This window comes from Bufo bufo, chromosome 2 (genome assembly GCF_905171765.1).
Source record: "Bufo bufo chromosome 2, aBufBuf1.1, whole genome shotgun sequence".
NCBI classification, from domain to species: Eukaryota; Metazoa; Chordata; class Amphibia; order Anura; family Bufonidae; genus Bufo; species Bufo bufo.
In genome coordinates, this window is record NC_053390.1 from 516,978,047 (window position 1) to 516,995,039 (window position 16,993).

Sequence of the window (16,993 nt, forward strand, 5' to 3'; positions counted from 1 at the left end):
TGGAGCTGCTGCCAGAGGCTCCTCTCACTCGAACTAATGCCAGGCAGTAAATGAGCACCGATTGATGACATAGAAGTTGATCAGTGCAGGCTTAATAGGCCTTAAACATTCAAGGTGAAAGGATGAAAGTGCTGCTGACAAAAGACAAGCTAGCGTTTTCCTCATTTGTTTATAAAGGCCAATTATCAGGAACAATCCTTGGCCATGTAATATGGTCCTTACCCACCTTGCCCCGTTCAGGCCATATGCATGCCCAATCGAGACCAATGTGCATGGAGGAGTTGGGAGAAACAGCTGTCAGCTGAACAGAGTGGACTGGGGTCCAGCAGAAGTAATTATTTGAGGGCCCACTTATTATTTATATAGAACATCTGAAAACCCATCATTGACACTTCCTCAATAAGGTCTAAAAGATTATTTTGTATAATACCATAAGATTCAGACCCAAGTGGCAAATGAGGTGGTCTTCTGCTGGGCTCTAATTGCTCATTATTTTGTCAGACCCATCGGTACACTAATGGGCCTGTTCATCCTTGCACCTGACTGAAAGTTGGTGCTAAAATAAAAAAAAATCCAACTTTCAGCATGCCCTGACTACCCTATGCCAAGGTCCTGAGAGGCAAGCGTTGCCATAGATTTCTTCTCCCAACCACTATGAACAGCCATCTAATGTCTGCTCATTCATGTAGTGTCCTCCAACATCTGCCACTGGAGGAAAGAAGGTTCCACAATGTACTATTGCAGGAGTGCTCAAGTGCATACCCTCCCCCCTTTACAGTATGTGCAATGTACAGGACATCCATTTAGAACTTTAACCGATATGTATAATACATACTTACTAACTGACCAAGCACATGTCATATAGTCTGTCCTTCAGGATGATGCAAGCCATGACATTTACAACTGATCAACTCATTCGGATGGTACGGGGCAGTGATCCAGTAAGAATTACTCTGAATGCTATGGACTACCATTTGCAGGATAATGATCTATATCTGTAGGTAGACTGCGTAGGCCAAATGCACACCACCATATTTTCGGGCGGCATCCGATCCAACATTTTTGCGGATCAGATGCAGACTCATTGATTTCAAAGGGGCCGCAAAAGATGCTGTCTGCATCCCTATGTCCGTTCCGCCGACCCGCAAAAAAGACAGAACATGTCCTATTTTTGTTCATTTTGCGGACAAGGATAGGACATTTCTACAGGAGTTTAAAAAATGGCAATATGCACTTGGCTGACATCTGCGTTTTGGTCTTCGCTTTCCTGTCATCTTTCATAAAGGGGTTTTCCCGGTGTTTAATATTGATGACCTATACCCAGAATAGTTCAATATCTGAACGGTAGAAGTCCAATCCCCGCCAGCCCTGCCAATCGGCTGTATAAAGACACAGCGGCACTCACAACCTCTTACCCGGCCTGTGACATCGCATTCATGGGTCACATGGCCTAGGCGCAGCTCACTACCATTCAAGTGAATGGGCCTGAACTGCAATGCCAAGCACAGCCGCTGTACAATATACAGCACTGTGCTTGGGAAGCTGCGAGGAGCCGGTGTTGGACCACTGCCAAAATGGTATGGATGACCTATCCAAAAAGTCTCTTTAGGCTAAATGCACATGATCAGGATTACGTACGGATTCGCACCGTAGGTCATGTACATTGTATTCTATGAAAATTAGAAATTCTCAATGCACACGATGCAGATTTTTTTCCGCGTGGATTTTGACCTGCGTTGCGGATTTTAAAATCCGCAGCATGTCAATTTATTTTATTTTTCCTGACCGGATTTTCTTCATTTACTTAGTAAAATCCACCATTGACGGCACAGATTTGCCTGCGAACACCTGCGGATTTCAATGCGGATTCTCCGCACATGAATCCTGGACGTGTGCATGTACCCTTAAAGGGAGTCTGTCACTATGGAATTTGCTGTTAAACCAGGCACAATGCTTTGTAGGACTAGTTCAGCTGACTGTAATGATTCCTTTCACTTAATGATCCATAGCTTCATTCTAAAGAAAAGGTCCCTTTAATCCATATGCAAATGAGCAGTTAAGTGCACCGAGGGAGGCCCAAGCCACTCTGTGCACCTTTATTTCTCCTGCTTCCTCTGTCAGCTCCTGCATCTTCTTATTGACAGGGCCAGGCAAGATGACTATGCAAGAACCTGGTCCTGTCAATCAAGAAGGCAAGGGAGGGGCTGATAGAGGAAGTAGGAGGAGCAAGGGTGCTCCTCATAGGAGTAACAATGCAGCTCATTTGCATATCAATGAAAAGTACTTTTTCTCCAGAATGAAGCAACCTGTTGCTGAGTGAAAGTATCCTTGTATTTAGCTGAACTAGTCCTACAAGGCATTGTGCCTGGTTTATCAGTGAATTTCCTGGTGACAGCTCCCTTTTAATGGGGTATCCCTGGACCTTTTATGGCATGTTGATAGGATATGCCATATAGGTGCAGACAGTTCTCATCTCTGGAGCCCCTCCTACCTCATGAACAAGGCCCTAAAATGAATGGAGAGTAAGCCGCACATGTGCAGCCACCGCTTGATTCACCACTATGGGATTTTTGATAATACCAATGTACTATTTTCAGAAGTCCCACAGTAGTGAAAGGAGAGGACACCGTGCATCTGTGCCATGCTCTCTGTTCATAGGGGGGCCCCAATCCTGAGATGAGAGCGGGTCCCACAAGTCAAACCCCCACCTTTCCGACATTCATGGCGTAACCTATATTGCCATAAATGTCAAGATGGGACTACCCCTTTAGGCTACATTCACACGATGGATACCGCACGGTGGACCGCACATGGCCGCCGCTATCATAGAAAATGCTTTTTTGTATGTGTGTAAGGGGGGGTGGTGTTTAGTAAAGGTCGCTTTGAACTTTAACATACACCCTCTCAGTTTGTGGCATTTTGGTCGCACTTTTAGGGACAGTGGCAATATATGTTGTTCCTTTTTCGTAGGCTTGTAGGACTTGAAAAAAATGACAGGACAACAAACATGCTACAAATTAAAAAATAAAATAAAAACACTTGATATTCAGCACATTTTACAAGCATTTGAAATTGCAGAAAAAAAAGAAGGCCTTGTGACAACATTCAATCCATTTTAGTCATTTATTCAAGAATGCGGACTGATGTACTGATCAAAACTCTGAACAGCCAGAATCCTCTACTTCGAAGACTATAAGAAAGTAACACCAACACGTAGTGCGGAACATACCAGGTTTGTATGACAGTTTTCTGGTGTACAAATCTTGCAAATGTTAGCGCAAGTGGCGTTCTGTGCCAAAATTCACAACTTTTTGCCGTTTACACCACCATTTTGGAAAATGTGGGAAAAGTAGGTGTGGTTAGTTATGTTAATGAGTTTCATGCCAGATTCAGAACTGTAACTTTAAAAAAAAAAAAACTTTAAAAAAGGTTGCTATTTCACTCCAGCACCTTTTAGCAACCTTTTTTGAAGTTTTTTTTGGTTGGTGATGCATTTCTAGACAAGTGTTAACTTAAAAAAAAAATGCACCAAACTCCACCACCAAAAACCATGTGACTTTTGATAAATTTGGCACACTATTCACCAGCGCAAAGTAAAACGGTCCCATCATGATACATTCCCCCCATACAGGTTACACCTACTTACAGAACATGCACAACATTCATTCATGTGTCATTGCCGAATAATGGGGTTTGTACAAGCGGTGAAATGTGAACAATGCAAAGACAATATTAAAAGATCAATGTAGTCAGCTCACCCAAGTGCACTCAAGGTGCTTGGACATGCAGCAGGGACCAGCTGAGGCCGCGGAGAAAGCAAGCAGAAGTCCAGCACTCTTTGTGAAGTAAAACCAGGGTCCTTTATTGTTGAATAGCGATAAAATCCACAGTACAAAATCAACTCAAGTGGCAGGAACACTGATGCGTTTCAGGGAGTACTATCCATTAGTCATAGCATTGCTATGTGAGAAAAAATGGGGAAGCCCTTTTAACACTTTGTTAGTGCAGATTAACTTAATTAGTAGAAATTAGACAAATGTACCCCAAACAAAAAAATATATATTACTATAAAATAATGTAAGCAAACAGCAAAAAAGTGACACAAAAAGTTTCTACTCATTGATGAACAAATTAAAGAGCATGTCGGCATGATCGACCCTAGTAAACCAGGCATAAAGCGTGGTAGGGTTGATCATGCTGAGTGCAACGACCTCTGTCCTGCAGCAATCTGTTATGTCTTTTTGGAGAAATGAGTTCTTTTATAAGGTGCCCCTCGGAGCGCTGTTCACCTCCGCCTTTAGGCCTTAGTCACTCCCTCTCTGGCATGGATTGACATGCTAATGAAGTGTTCATCACAGTTCCGATGTCTTATCCTGAAATGTCACACATGCATCGACGAGCAGTGCAACTGGCGAATGTGCACTTCGGGAGTGGGGGGGGGGGGGTAGCCAAATGAGCTTGACTGCGCATGCACAAGACTTCAATGCTAGGCATCAGAACAGTGATTATGTCTGGCCCCTGTGACTAAGGCAGGAATGAAGTGGTGCTCTTAGGGACTAGGCCTGCTCCTCGGTGCTCTGAACACTTCATTAGCATTAAAATAAAAGTACTAACTTCTCCAAAACAACACAATGGATTGCTGCAAGATAGGGATCATTGCACTGAGATTGATCAACCCTACCAAGCTGCATGCCTGATCATACTGACAGAGGCTCTTTATGAAGGGTCCATGCTGAGCAGATGGGAAAACGGACACCACATGTTTACCTGGTGCTTTGTCATCTGTTGTTGGTATGGGCGCACCAAATAAGAATTCATACTTCGCCTTTGCAACATTCTGGGAGTGTACCGACGTGTTGTTAACCCAAACATACCTTTCTGCCTGTTGAAAAAAATATAAATTGTATTACTAATTTATATCAAGAATAGAAAAGAAATCAGAAATCTGGCAAAATAACCTTCATAGTAAGGCCCTTATGCACACGACCGTGGTTTTGGTGTGTTTTGCGGATCCGCGATTTGCGGACCGCAAAACACACCACGGTTGTGTGCATGCAGCCTAAATGAGACACCAAGTCCTGCTTTTTGGAAGGACAGAATATTACAGCCTGCTACACTTTACTGCTTGTGAGGCTCTGTTCACATTAGGTTTGAGACATGCACTTGAAATGTTCTCGGGGTATGCACACACGGAGGTATAGCCTTTTCTTTCTGGTAATTTACTGTATACCAAAGCTCTATATAGGACAGAAGTGTGTACCTTCTTATCAAGCTGCCTTTAGTCCTCTGGCATACATTTGGTGCTATATGATAAGGTTCTTATTTTTTTTTTAGGGGTTAACCATGTTTTAAATGGATTTTTGAGAGTCTAACATTGATGAACAAAAATCACAGAAAAGAGAAAAAACTAAGATAAAAACATCCTGCACAATATAATAAATAAATATGTGGATGTCGCTGGCTACATTTATGGGGGGAAAAAAATCACTGAAAAAAAAGAAAATAATGCACTAACAAACTAGATGCAAGCTTGCAAAAAAAAAAAGATCATAAATGTAGCCAGGGACATCCAAATATTTATTTATCATATCATGCAGGATGTTTTTATCTTTGTTTTTTAACTCTTTTCTGTGATTTTTGTTTATCTTGTAGTATATGCTTGAGGGAGTGGCACCTTCAAGTGTGAATGCGCTCCTATTTTATCTGCGGAGTAGCATTCCTGTGCACTTTTGCCCTTCCTATCTCATAGACCGCCTTGATTAGGTGGTACATATGGGTGTGCTTGCTTCTCCTCCCATTGGTTGCTTGATGCACATAGAGGTGACTAGGAGCAGCACACCATATGTGCGGCGTCTGCGCTCCTGAACATAGAAGCCCAATGGCTTGGGTAGGTTTAGCGTAGGACCTGCCTGACCTGAGACCACCTTGGCGGGGGTAGGCGGGCACAGATGTGTTTTGATCCAAATATATTGGCTAAGAGTCTCAGACTTTATTACATCAGAGTGAGGGCTTAGTCCATATATAATGCTTACATCTATTTTGTTAGTGCACTATTATCCTTTTTTCTGTAATTTTTAGTCTAACATTGATGGCCTACTCAGGATCAGTTATCAATATCTGATCAGTGGGGGTCTTACACCCAACCCTCCAGGATCAGCTCTCGGAAGAGACCTCCTCGCACAGCACCATACAATGTATAGCAAATGTGTTTCGAATTGCAGCCCAGGCCCATTCACTTGAATGGGACTGAGCAGTGCCTAGGTCATGTGGCATGTGACATCACTGAACTAGGAAGAGTCCACAGCGGAGTCCTGCGACCTCTTAAAACGGCTGATCAGCACTGGTGCCGGGAATCAAGCACCCACCGAACACATATTGTGACCTTTCCTGAGGATAGCCTATGATATTAGACTGGTGTGGGTTCAATTGTTCCACCAGTCAGCTGTTTGAAGGGACAGCTGTACTGCAGTTTTGTCTCAGTCAAGTGAATAGGATGACGCTAAGGATAGGCAACCGGTTTTACAAACCTGGATAATTCCATTATATTGGCTGTATTGAAAAGTAGGGATCGACCGATATAGATTTTTTAGAGCCGATACCGATATTCTGTGAACTTTCCGGCCGATAGCCGATAATTTATACCGATATTCTGTGCATTTTCATTTTTTTTTTTTAAATATAATTTCCTACACAAATCTGGTGAAAATGAACATGTTTATTGTTAATGTTTAGCTTTTTTTTCGAAAAATCTTTCTTTTTCATTTATACTTAATATTTTGGTGTGTTTTTTTTTTTTAACTTTTTTTTACTAACTTTTAGCCCCCTTAGGGGATAGAACCCTTGTCCTATTTGCCCTACTAGAGCTCTATTAGGGTAATTAGGACTTTACACTCTCCCTGCTGCCCTGTGCTTTGTGCACACAGCAGCAAGGAGCTTACCAGTAGCGTCCTGGCTGTCATGGTAACTGATCGGAGCCCCGCAGTTATACTGCTGGGGCTCCAATCGAAACTGCCACCAATGAGGAGGGGAGGGGACCCTTTGGCTACTGCCACCAATGATTAATACTGGGCTTGGGTGGGGGGGCGCACTGTGCCACCAATGAAGATAACTCGCCCATTAATTTATATACAGGAGGCGGGAGCTGGCTGCAGAATCGTATAGCCGCACCTGACCTCTATGAGCGGTAGCTGTGATCCGTGGCAGTTAACCCCTCCGATGCAGCAGGGGTTAAGTGCCGTGGATGGCAGCTACTTGTCATAGAGGTCGGTGTGGCTATATGATTCTGCAGCCAGCTCCCACCTCCTGTTGAATTTGAATGAGTGAGTTAACATCATTGGTGGCGCAGTGACCACAGCCCCTCCCCTCCTCTTCTCATTGGTGGCAGCGGTACAGGGTGAAGGGAGACACTCGATAACGATAACTTTGAAAATCCTGAATATCGGCCGATAATATCGGTAAAACCAATAATCGGTTGATCCCTATTGAAAAGTGTAGTCAGGGGCGGATTGGCCATAGAGGGACATTTCCCGGTGTATCGATGCCCAAGGGGTCACCTGAGCCCTCCTCACGGCCGGCCAGTGGAAGTTTTTGGGGATGTATTTTGTGCTGCTGGCAGTATTTTGTGATGGACTGTGGTATTTGGCTCTGTTGGGGTGGTATAATATGGTATTGCTGGCCCCATCTACTTCTGTTGGTACTGCCTTCAATGAATTTGGACCCAACTACAAAGCGAGTTCCCAGTCCGCCCCTGAGTGTAGTCCACTGCTAGCATATAGTTGATATGGCTGGGCCTAGCCAAACAATCTTGATATAACCGTACACACATGTTCTATATTAGTATATAGTGTACTAGATCCTATATACCAAAAGTTTTAACCTCTGGTATAAGGGTACGTTCACATGGTCGGGTTTCTACATGCAGTTTTAGAAACCAAAATCAAGAGTGAATCATAAAAGGAAAGAATGTACTCTGAGACAGGGATGCTCAACCTGCGGCCCCCCAGCTGTTGCAAAACTACAACTCCCAGCATGCCCGAACAGCCTACAGCTATCAGCCTACAGCAGGGCATGGTGGGAGTTGTAGTTTTACAACAGCTGGGGGGCCACAGGTTGAGCATGCCTGCTCTAGGAGATATTACCTAGAATGTAATTTATCCAAACAATACAGAAGGGGCATCATGACACTAGGGAGCCAGGACGTGGGTGTTTTTTTCAAATCACATATAGCCTTCTCCAACACAAAAATCCTATTAAATCCCCCAATTATATGTATACTAATTGCATAAAGGATCCCATAGGAACCAGTAGAGAGAAGGTAAGTGTCTGGCTAAGGCTGTATAGTTAACGGCATACAAATGATTTTGTAAAGGGCTTCACAACCATGAACATCCAGGTACACACGTGCTACAACGTATCAGTCACCTCCTAATTAATCATACCGCCATGCTGCATACAGGCCTTATGTCGCTAACAGCTTTGCCATGTGCAAGAAACCCATAAAGGCTCCATACAAGGTGCAATTCAGGTGAGAAGGGCAGACCTGGATGTGTTCTGTGCTGTGCCATGCTTCCCAGGGAAAGTGCCTCTAGGTCAGGGATCAGCAACCTTTGGCACTCCAGCTGCTGTGAAACTACAACTCCCAACGTGCGCACTTACTCAGCTGTTCTTGTAACTCCCATAGAAGTGAAAGGAGGATTCTGGGAGTTGTAGTTTCAGAACAGCTGAAGTGCCGGAGGTTGCTGATCCCTGGTCGGGTATTACATGTGGTGCAGCACGCCTACATTCTCACAGGTACAGCAGGAGGCCCTGTGATAAGAAACCCAAATACATGACTTTAACTACTGAGTGACCACTACAGTCCACACAAGTACCTTTAAGCATCTGAACGAACGCCTGTGGACTGCAGCTGTCACTCAATAGTTAATATAGTACTGTCATATAACACGTAAATATTCCTGCCCTATACAACATATATAAAACTGTAACTAAACCCATTACTGTATGTATACAATAGCTATACTGTACAGAGAAAGTATATAATACTGTAACTAAACCCATTACTGTATATATATGTATACAATAGCTAAACTGTACAGATACAGTATATATATAATACTGTATCTAAACCCATTACTGTATATATATGTATACAATATCTATATTATACAGTATATAATACTGTAACTAAACCCATTACTGTGTGTGTATATGTATACAATAGCTAAACTGTACAGATACAGTGTATATATATAACTAACTAAACCCATTACTGTATATGTATACAATATCTATACTATACAGTATATAATACTGTAACTAAACCTATTACTGTATATATGTATACAATAGCTAAACTGTACAGATACAGTGTATATATATAACTAACTAAACCCATTACTGTATATGTATACAATATCTATACTATACAGTATATATTACTGTAACTAAACCCATTACTGTGTGTATATGTATACAATATCTATACTATACTGTATATAATACTGTAACTAAACCCATTACTGTGTATACAATATCTATACCATACATATACAGTATATAATACTGTAACTAAACCCATTACTGTCTGTGTATATGTATACAATAGCCATACTGTACAGATACAGTATATCTCTGATACTGTAACTAAACCCCTTACTGGGAGCAGGAAAACGTCAGTATTGTCAGCAGTGGAGTACCCAAACGCCTATACACGCTATGCCACACAGACGGGGCACACTCAGGCCTTCCTTTGTGCCCTCACACCTCCTCAGTGAGTGCCTCCTCCGGCGGCTGTAAGTGCAGGCCGCCATCTAGTGGTCAGAGGCGCACATTACACAGGAGGTGGTCAGCCTTCACCAGCAGATGGCAGCCAGCAGTATACAGAGAGCGGCTGCTGGCACAGATAGTAGAGGGAGAGGTGTATCACGGCTCATGTGTCTCCACAATGCTGCTGGCTGGAGATCAAAGAGCAAGTCAAGGGGGCACAGTCCTGTCTTGTCGTGCCCACCCCACCGTCCTAGTACCCGCCTGTACACTGGCTCGACACGCACACATATGTGTAGAAACACACTTACCTTATCTGCTGAATTTCTTTCATGAAGACAGCCTCCTAAAGTGGAAGGGGCCATTACACCCTGCCCCCTCCCAGTGTAGCCGTGGAGAGCCAATGTAGAGACGGCTACTGAGGCAAAGGGGTGGTCACACAAGAGTAGGGGACTGTGTGCCCTGACCTGCTCTTTGATCTCCAGCCAGAAGTGATGTGGACACGCTGAAGCTGTGAAAAGCTCTCCCCCTCCCTCCACTCTTCTACCCAGACCGTGCTCTGTCCATAACCCACTCTGCCATCTGCTGGTAAAGCGCTGCATCGCCATGTAATGCTCTCCTTTCACCAGCAGATGGCAGGCAGCGTTACGTACAGACTGGCTGAGGCAGGGGAATGAAAAGACCCTGTCAGTAAGAAATGTATTGATGCAGAAAGTGATAATGACCCCCTTCAGTGTGCACATAATGTATACAGGGTTGTAATAAGACTGCTCAGCTGAGGTGTTAGTATCCGTGAACAAACACTGGCATCTTTGTCTGCGCTGCTTTCCTTTCATGGGGACAGGACAAAGGATTACAGCGTGTTCATACATAGCATTTTACTCTGGCTTTCTGCCATTTTTTCCCCCAGCACTTATTGGTTAGGATAGGAAACATATCCCATTCTGGTGAAACGCACCATTATTTTTGTTTCTGTCACACACATCTTTTCTGTAGATTTTTTTATACGTTTTCTATGGTTTCAGAAAAATATCTTGCCGATTTACGGTGCGATAAGGTAATGTTCACACAGCGGTAGATTATTTGCAGAAATTTCTGAGACTGTAAAATATGTTCTATATGTGTGAATTCCGTTGTGTCTGCAACATGTGCATGGATTTTTTTAAAGCTTATGAATGGGCGACAGAAACACCCCAGCTAAATTATGTATGTTAGAGAGGCCATTATTAAAAAAAAATTGATTGAAATCCCTTCTTCTTCTCGCCTCATGAGTCTGGAGGGGGTTCATAAAGGGGTTGTCCAAGCTAAATGAATACTTTCCCAAGAGTAGTGAGGCGCCATTCACACAATCATGGGGCGCAAAACACGGGCACCAGCCATGTGCACTGTGCATTGACTAATGGGTCCGCAATCTGCAAGATGAAGGTAAAGTTAGGACATGTTCTATCTTTTCCGGCGAGGAGGCACAGATTCAGAAGCATACCTAAACACATGGTAGCCCTTCTGGGTCCATGCCTCCGCTTCTTGTGGATCACGGATCCATTGAAGTCATTAGGTCCACACTGTGATGCGGGGTGCACATGGCTGGCTGCTCCTGGGAAAGTATTCATTTAGCTTGGACAACCCATTTAAGTTGTACATACAGAATTAGCTACTGTACTGCTCCCATACTTATACACGTGCGGCTCAGCTACACATATGTGTTGTCAATGGGGAGAAAGGAGACACCTCTGGGAGCGGATTATCTAACGGGAGAAAAAAGGGATCGGGCATTGAGCTCCAAATATACATTTGATTTTCAGCCGGGTAAAGCCTCATTCACACGTCCGTGCTCAAATCCGTGACCAGGTGGTCAGTGATGCATCCGTGAAGCTGTCCGTGAAGGATCCGTGTTGGGTCTGTGTGTCCATTTTTTGCTGTCCGTGTTGCATCCGTGTTTCACTGACACTGAACAGCTGAAAAAAATTTATCAAAGAATCTCTTCTTAATGATCCGTGAAACACAGATGAAACACAGATGCAACACTGATGGCATCCATGGTTTTCACGGACCCATTGACTATAATAGGCGTGAGGGATCAGAGAACACGGACCAAGATAGGACATGCTGAAAACACGGACCCACGGACCGTGCTAAAACACTGATGTGTGAATACACACATTCAAATGAATGGGGACGTGAGCTGTCCGCGGAGAACACGTACAGTACTCGTCCGTGAAACACTGACGTGTGAATGAGGCTTAAGGCTGACAGTAGTCTAATGTGTATAGGGCCATTACTCAGTGACTGCTCTGAGGAGGAACGTCCTCCAGACTTAGGGGGGGATTTCAATCAATAAATATCTTTTCCTACAAATCAATATCGGTCTGTTCAGCTACTCCTGCTCCATATGGGAAGATCACCCATGGCTTCCTTGTTGTTGCCATGGCTGAGGGTCTGCCCCACTGACATTAGACTGTTGGTAGATCTAATCCACAGCATGCCCAATCTGTTGTGGAAATGCCATGGATTCTCACAGTAAGTTGTGTTTTTCACTAGGGTGAAAAAAAAGGGTGAAATCCACAGCAAATCTAAAGAAAAATGTAGGGATGTTACCACAGGTTCAGAGCGGAAAAAGTCTGCTGTGTCTGCACGTAGCCTAACTCCACTTCTTACTCATCCACAGCGATGCATGATCAGTCCACAGTGAGAAGACATTGCAGAAAAAGGACATTTTCATAGCACATCACTGCTCCTGTGCCGATCTCTACTGATGGTCTACTCAACAGATACTTCAATGTGTACTGCAAAAGACTCATTCAAGGGCCTTTCTAGCTGGAAAAGTGCTGTAGCATTTCCATATGAAACTTGGAATGTGAGACTAAAATTTACTAGAGCGGAGTCATGTCCAACTTTTAATAACTGTCTATGTAAACTTTCAAAGAGGGCTAAAAATTTAGTTCATATATCAAACTGTCCACTTAGGAAGCAACACTGAGTGACAATCAATTTCACATGCTGTTGTGCAAATGGGATAGACAACAGGTGGAAATTATATGCAATTAGCAAGACGCCCCCAATAAAGGAGTGGTTCTGCAGGTGGTGACCACAGACCACGTCTCAGTTCCTATGCTTCCTGGCTGATGTTTTGGTCACTTTTAAATGCTGGCGGTGCTTTTACTCTAGTGGTAGCATGAGACGGAGTCTACAACCCACACAAGTGGCTCAGGTAGTGCAGCTTATCCAGGATGGCACATCAATGCGAGCTGTGGCAAGAAGGTTTGCTGTGTCTGTCAGCGTACTGTCCAGAGCATGGAGGCGCTACCAGGAGACAGGCCAGTACATCAGGAGACGTGGAGGAGGCCGTAGGAGGGCAACAACCCAGCAGCAGGACCGCTACCTCCGCCTTTGTGCAAGGAGGAACAGGAGGAGCACTACCTGAGTCCTGCAAAATGACCTCCAGCAGGCCACAAATGTGCATGTGTCTGCTCAAACGGTCAGAAACACACTCCATGAGGGTGATATGAGGGCCCGACGTCCACAGGTGGGGGTTGTGCTTACAGCCCAACACCGTGGAGGACGTTTGGCATTTGCCAGAGAACACCAAGATTGGCAAATTCGCCACTGGCGCCCTGTGCTCTTCACAGATGAAAGCAGGTTCAGACTGAGCACATGTGACAGAGTCTGGAGATACCGTGGAGAACGTTCTGCTGCCTGCAACATCCTCCAGCATGACCGGTTTGGCATTGGGTCAGTAATGGTGTGGGGTGGCATGTCTTTAGAGGGCCGCACAGCCCTCCATGTGCTCGCCAGAGCTAGCCTGACTGCCATTAGGTACCGAGATGAGATCCTCAGACCCCTTGTGAGACCATATGCTGGTGCGGTTGACCCTGGGTTCCTTCTAATGCAAGACAATGCTAGACCTCATGTGTCTGGAGTGTGTCAGCAGTTCCTGCAAGACGAAGGCATTGATGCTATGGACTGGCCCGCCCGTTCCCCAGACCTGAATCCAATTGAGCACATCTGGGACATCATGTCTCGCTCTATCCACCAACGTCACGTTGCACCACAGACTGTCCAGGAGTTGGCAGATGCTTTAGTCCAGGTCTGGGAGGAGATCCCTCAGGAGACCATCCGCCACCTCATCAGGAGCATGCACAGGCGTTGTAGGGAGGTCATACAGGCACGTGGAGGCCACACACACTACTGAGACTCATTTTGACTTGTTTTAAGGACATTACATCAAAGTTGGATCAGCCTGTAGTGTGTTTTTCCACTTTAATTTTGAGTGTGACTCCAAATCCAGACCCCCATGGGTTGAAAAATTTGATTTCCATTTTTTTATTTTTGTGTGATTTTGTTGTCAGCACATTCAACTATGTAAAGAACAAAGTATTTCAGAAGAATATTTAATTAATTCAGATCTAGGATGTGTTATTTTTGTGTTCCCTTTATTTTTTTGAGCAGTGTGTGTGTGTGTGTGTGTGTGTGTGTATATATATATATATATATATATATATACTCATTGACTAAAAAAAACAACGCACCCTGATAGAAATGGCAGTGTCATGGCACAGTTTCAAGGTCTGCACACTTCCTTGAGCTGCCCAGTCGACAGATTTATCACCAATTGAGCATTTTTGGGACCAGGTGGTATGCCAGCTTCAATTGTCTACAAGTGTGGAGGATCTACATGCCCAACTGTAACATCTGTGGACAAATGTGTCGCAGGATACCATACAGAACCAGTATGACTCCATGCCCAACCGTATCTCAGCTTGGAACCTGAATGCCTCCATGCCCAACCGTATCTCATCTTGGAACCTGAATGCCTCCATGCCCAAACGTATCTCATCTTCTATCCAGGCTGGAGGTGGCCCAACAGGATACTAGAGCTTCCTTACTATTGTACAGTTTTCCCCAATAACCTTCTCCTTTCGCTCTAATATAGTAATCACATATATCATCATTATATTCACACATAGAATGTTTTTCTCCAACAACTCCTCCTTGGTGTGATATTTTTTGTCAGGGAGTGTAAAATTTGGTGTATGTACATGGCAGTGAACTATATATGAATATTCAGCGTGGAATTTCATGCAGATTGCACAGCAAAATGTGTTACATGCCGATTTTACTGTGTATTTGACCCTTTGAACAGTGTATTACCATATTATCAAAGTGGATAAGAGTTTACCAAATCTCATCCACACACTGCAGAAAATATTTGAAATAGAAGTTGAACTGTGGTGCACCTTTTAAATCTGGAGAGCTGATGTGAGGTGAGCAGAGAGGAGAGACCAACACACTGACGCAGGTCGGGCCGTACAATCAGAGGTTCGATGGAGTTTGCCAGGAGCATCGGTTACATGAATATGTGATGCAGCTAGAGGGTGGTAATAGTAGTTTGCCTGGAGGCATGCAGTCTTTAAATAGCTGCACTCACATTATAGGTGATACAACAAAGGGGATGTTTAAGAATAAGATAAGGCTGAAGGGGAAGGAGCAAAGGGACATGGTACAAAGGGACAACTGTCACGGACGTTCCTGTGACAGGTGGCAGGAGATCGGTGAGACTGGCAACACGTGGTTTGATCTGACATGTTTTCAGTTTGGATCAAATGACGTCTGTGTTGTTTCTGGTGCTTGCCACACCTTATTTCCCCAGGTGTGGCTATTATGGTCATTCAACCTTTTCTATATATTGTTGTCTCTCCCACTATGCTATGCGGTTTATAGCTTCAGTTTGAGTTGTGGATTGCTGGTGTGTGGATCTCAGCTGAGTTCCTGGTGCTGCCATAGCCTCTTGAAGTTAAGTGTTTTCTTTCCCTTTTGTATTTTGTTTGGGTTATTTTGTGTTTTGCATTTCCCTGTCATTTGTATTAAGGCCTGAGGGAGATTCCTGTTCGTCCTTCCTTTTGGAGGAACAGGTTGTCTCAGTCCTGACATTAGTACCAGGGCCCTATAGGGTGAGTTAGGACATTAGGTATTCGTGTGTATAAACTCGCCTACCTATGCGGTCTGTTCATACTGGTAGTTAGTCAGGACTTTGATTAGGGTTTTACTAGGAGGTTTCCATCTCCTTTCCCTAGTTTCCAGGCCTTATTCCCTCACCCCTTTCCCTCCTATGTTCAGTGTGGTGTTTCCCTCCCACACCCGAACGGGACAACAACTCTCAAAACCCATTTCATCACATAATTTCATGACGACCTGACACAGAAGAGACTTAAAGCTGGTTCCTGCAGCAGCGAGAACCGAAGAAATACTGATGTTCCAGTCAATGGGAAAGGGGCGACAATGACAAGGAATGCTCGAAATTTCTCACAAAGGAACATTAGTCAAATCAATAGCTAAGAGCTTGAAAATGCAGCATAAATGTCTTAGGCCTCTTTCCCACGGGCGTCGCGTGAGGGTCGGATAGGATGCGGGTGCGTCGCAGGAAAATACACGATTGTTCAGCGCGAGTGCAAATCGTTTTAATGTGTTTTGCACGCGTGTGAGAAAAATCGGCATGTTTTGTACCCAGACCCAGGTGTTGGGTTAGGTGTTGTGTAAATTTTATTATTTTCCCTTATATTTTCCCTTATAAATTAGGGATGGAGGGGTTAAATTTTTTTTATTTTATTAAACTCTCCTCATCCATTTGTTTGTGAAGCCCGGCTCATCTTCATTCTTCTTCTTTGAGAACCTGGGAGGAAAAGGACCTTTGGTGACGTCACTGCGCTCATCACATGGTCCATCACCATGGTGATGGGCCATGTGATGGCTCCGCGCTTATCACATGGCCCATATCCATGGTGATGGACCCTGTGATGAGCGCAGTGATGTCACCAAAGGTCCTTTTCGCCCAGGTCATCAAAGAAGAAGAAAGAAAACGAGCCGGGCAGCGCGAACAAGTGGATTAGGTGAGTTTAATTTTATTTATTTTTTTAACCCCTCCATCTCTAATTTACTTAGCATTCTGTATGAAGAATGCTATTATTTTCCCTTATAACCATGTTATAAGGGAAAATAATAAAGATCGGGTCCCCGTCCTAATCGTCACCTAGCAACCATGCGTGAAAATCGCACCGCATCCGCACTTGCTTGCGGATGCTTACGATTTTCACGCAGCCCCATTCACTTCTATGGGGCCTGCTTTGCATGAAAAACGCACAATATAGAACATGCTGTGATTTTCACGCAATGCACAAGTGATGCGTGAAAATCACCGCTCATGTGCACAGCCCCATAGAAATGAATGGGTCCGGAT

At 44.1% G+C, this 16,993-nt stretch overlaps 1 protein-coding gene across 2 annotated transcripts in view; it reads right to left on the reverse strand.

The window, feature by feature from the left end:
- The window catches only part of PSD3 (pleckstrin and Sec7 domain containing 3), a 444,727-nt gene that overhangs the window by 408,950 nt on the left and 18,784 nt on the right, over positions 1-16,993 (reverse strand). Inside the window, exons 2-3 of one of the 2 annotated variants that reach the window (XM_040417899.1) lie at positions 4,768-4,882; positions 3,759-3,960 (exon numbers count right to left, since the gene is read on the reverse strand). Coding sequence is in view for 1 of the 2 variants with exons in the window: in XM_040417898.1 (XP_040273832.1) it covers positions 4,768-4,882; positions 10,074-10,127 (169 nt within the window). In the remaining variant the exon portion in view is untranslated. Of the gene's footprint in view, positions 1-3,758; positions 3,961-4,767; positions 4,883-10,073; positions 10,301-16,993 lie in introns of those variants that run through there. The other variant, XM_040417898.1, reaches the window with a different exon arrangement.